The sequence below is a fragment of the Orycteropus afer genome, unplaced genomic scaffold, assembly GCF_000298275.1.
Source record: "Orycteropus afer afer isolate SDZICR_OR568_19922 unplaced genomic scaffold, OryAfe1.0 scaffold00021, whole genome shotgun sequence".
NCBI classification, from domain to species: domain Eukaryota; kingdom Metazoa; phylum Chordata; class Mammalia; order Tubulidentata; family Orycteropodidae; genus Orycteropus; species Orycteropus afer.
This window is the reverse complement of record NW_006921608.1, coordinates 1948994-1952643: the sequence shown is the minus strand read 5'-3', so window position 1 is coordinate 1952643 and position 3650 is coordinate 1948994. Positions and strand designations below refer to the sequence as shown.

At 35.0% G+C, this 3650-nt stretch overlaps 1 protein-coding gene across 1 annotated transcript in view; it reads left to right on the top strand.

The window, feature by feature from the left end:
• The window catches only part of PKHD1L1 (PKHD1 like 1), a 199004-nt gene that overhangs the window by 37571 nt on the left and 157783 nt on the right, over positions 1-3650 (top strand). The window contains exons 18-19 of the mRNA XM_042783626.1: positions 1231-1380; positions 2602-2726. Coding sequence (XP_042639560.1) covers positions 1231-1380; positions 2602-2726 — 275 coding nt within the window. The remainder of the gene's footprint in view (positions 1-1230; positions 1381-2601; positions 2727-3650) is intronic.

Here is a 3650-nt window from a genome sequence, read left to right as displayed (position 1 = left end):
GCAATCCTACTTCCATAGTGATACTGCCTCGGAAACCCAAGGAGGGGTCGCTATGAGTCGGGGCCGACTCGACGGCACATAACAACAACAACAACAAGTTATCCAATTCAGATCAATATCCTGGGGGGGGTGGGGACCGAATCTTTGAAAATATATATCTCATGATGCTTTAAAGAGCAGATTTATTAGGGAGAAAAAGGGAAAATCTTCCCCCCGGTTGGGCTTCCTTTTCAACTTAATTCAATGAACATACGTGCATTTTGGTTCTCCTGTGCTGAATGGAGTGCTAGCAGCCATAGCAACTGAACAAGTAATTTTCATCAGATGCCTTTCCTGCTTCAGTTCCCATCACCAACACAGTACACACTCAAAGCTCCGCCTAATCGTAACTATTTGCATTTCCTGGCACCAAGCCTTCTCATCCCTCTGCTTCTTTGTACATATTTTATTCTCTCTCTGAAATCCCTTGACCTTTTTCTTTCCATTTGACATCTTTTTTTCATTGGAGCAACCCTTATTTATCTTTAAAGACTTAACTCATTTGTCACTTTCTCTGAGTTATTTTCTTGATGCTTTTGTGGGTATTAGACGCTTCTCTTTAGCCTTGGAATTACAATTGTTAGTGTGTCTACTACACTCTGCTGGGTCCCTGTGTGTAATAATAATGTTCTTCACTCCTTGAACTTTATGTATAAATAAAAGAAAGAAAAGCATAACAAAACAAAACCCAACATACGGTAAACACTGAGTAAGCACTTGTGGAGGGAATGAATAATTATTCTAAAGGAATCTGTACTGTAAGGATAAAGATGATATTTACCCATGGTCATCAAATCTATTCTAACTCAAAGCAACGCTATAGGACAAAATATGAGCCCCATAGCTTCCAAGACTGTAAACCAGACTACCACATCTCTCTCCCATGGAGGAGGGTAAGTTCAAATTGCTGACCTTTTGGTTAGCAGTCAGTGATTAATGAAGGTGCCAGCAGGGCACCTTCAAGAACAAAGATAAGATTTGGAAAATAGCCAAATACAAGTACAAGAGATTATGTGATTATAGATCCAGGGTGAGTGCTTTATAGTTTCAGAGAAGAAAGACAACATTTCAGGTTAAAGTGATTTGGGAAGCAGTGGGATCCAAGTTGGAACTTCGTCTTGGGTGGAGTGGTTGGGGAATAGTGCAAGACAATGAATCATGTAGTCATCTGAAATATTACTGTTTCTGTAGGAATATATCAACAGAGGGCAAAAGACAGCTGAGACTGATGCTTACTGTGGTCGTAATTCCCTAAAAAACCCAGATGTTCTTTTTGACTCAGCAGATGTTAAACCAAACAGACTACCATATGGAGACATTTTATTATTTCCTTATAATCAGGTAAGCACAACCAAAAGATATGCAAATTGAATCTGGAAAATACCTTGATAATAATATTTACAAAATCTTAAGACAAGGAAAAGTGTTTGTCATGTGAAATCATGTCACGTTGGACAGGTACTGCAGTTCACATTCTGTGTGCTTGTTGTCATTATGGTAATTTTATGCTTATTCTCAAAAGAAGAAAATATAGATGTAGCACCATGTATCTTGTATTCTTTATTATGATCTCAAAAACACTTGCACATAAACATAAATACTGAGAGAATTAAAAATGTATAAATCTCTATTTTCAATATAAATCCTGAGAGAATTGAATTAAAAACGTATAAATCTCTTATTTTCTTTCATTAATTAAGAAGAAAAAAAAGTGGATAACCTTCAGCAATCTTGTGCACCAGTCAGGAAAAAGTGGAAGTAAATCAGGAGCACAGCAGTTGTGGGTTTTCAGTATAGGTATTTAAGACTAGAGATCGTAGATTTACCCTTGCTTTACAATTCCCAAATTGTGATGCAAGGTCTAGAATATATATATGACATGACTAAGGAGTTACAGAGAGCCCTGGTGGTGCAGTGGTTAAGCACTTGGCTGCTAACCAAAAGGCTAGGGATTCAAACTACCAGCTGCTCTGTGGAAGAAGGATATGACAGTCTGCTTCTGGAAGTTTATAGCTTTGGAAACCCTATAGGCCAGCTCTACTCTGTCCTATAGGATCTCTGTGAGTCAGAATTGACTCACAGCCATGGGTTAAGGAGTTGTGGATCAGTAAAATTGGTATTTCAATACTACTGTTTTACAGCGGCATTCATTCCATCCCTAAATGCTCAATCATATTCAAATTCAAATTAGTCTACTAGAAGGTTTACCTCTCCTGTCCCTGATTTATAAATTTACTGAACAGTTCAGACAGAGCTGCACTTAATAATACATAGCCCCATAGGGAATGAATTGTTCCTATTTTGTTAGAAAACATAAAGAATTAATTATTAATTCCAAGGTCACGTCCAGTCCGTATCCATTTCAAGAAAATCTTGAAGTCTTTTTCATGGTAACTGGTTGAAATTAATTGTTCCTTTCTCTGTGTTCTAATATATTTTATATGGAAAACAGTCAATAACTATTTATTGAATTAGATTACATTAATTTTAATTGTTACAAAACAATGCAATGGTAAGATGTTGTTACTTTGTTACTGATTTTTTTTCATGTTTCTTATGTAGTTATGTTTAGCATACAAAGGATTTCTAGAAAATCATATTGGTCTAAAATTCCAATACCAAGACAATAATAAGACTACCAGAAGCAAGGATGTACAATTTCCATTTTATTTTGCTTATGGAAACAAGTAAGTTATACTGTGAATTTGCAAACTTAAGTTATTCTTAATACATAAACCATGAAGAGAAAAGAAACTCACTTCATGTCTTTGTTTTAAATAAATCATGTGCAATGTGGAACTAAGTGCGATTTTCCTTATTTCAACATATACTTCCTTACAGAAATAGATGTGCCAAAAAGAAATGTATAGATTATGAAAATAGAAATTGGTCTATTGTCATCATCACCAATGACTGTTTAAAAGTCAAAATAGTGGTAAACTTAGAATATAGCTTACATATTATTAAATTTAATTATTTTCCTACTTACTGCAGGAAGGTAGAAACAGATTGCCTTGCCACATTTATTTATAAGACTTGGATCACTGAAAAAAAAAGTGGTTGCTATGTATTAATGGAAAAAATAAAATAGTTCCTTAGTATACCAAAATGAAGGAGGAAAGATGTTTTGAAATGATACTTGCTTTGCCAAAGTTAGACTGATAGAAATACAAAAAGAGAAATATAAAGGGAGAAACTGAATGAGTCTAAAGAAAGCTATTTAATGGCCATAATTATCATGCCTCCTAGCATAATTTACTTCTGTGTAATTATGTTTTAGATCTTATGAATTATTGCATCTTCTGAAATTTATACCACTCTCAACCTTGCATTTTATAAGCAATGCACATAAAAATAATCTTAAAATAACATAATAATGATGATACACATACACACACTTCTATTTTATAAAATGCTTCCCCATAATTTTCACAGTCATGTTTACTCAAAAAAAAAAAATAAATAAAAAACAACAACGAAACCCAAGCCATCAAATTGATTCTGAGGCACAGCAACCTGCAGGACAGAACTGCTCCACAAGGTCCCCAAGGATGTGAATTCTATGGGAGCAGAGTGCCATGTCTTTCTCCCACGGAGCAGCTGTTGTTGTT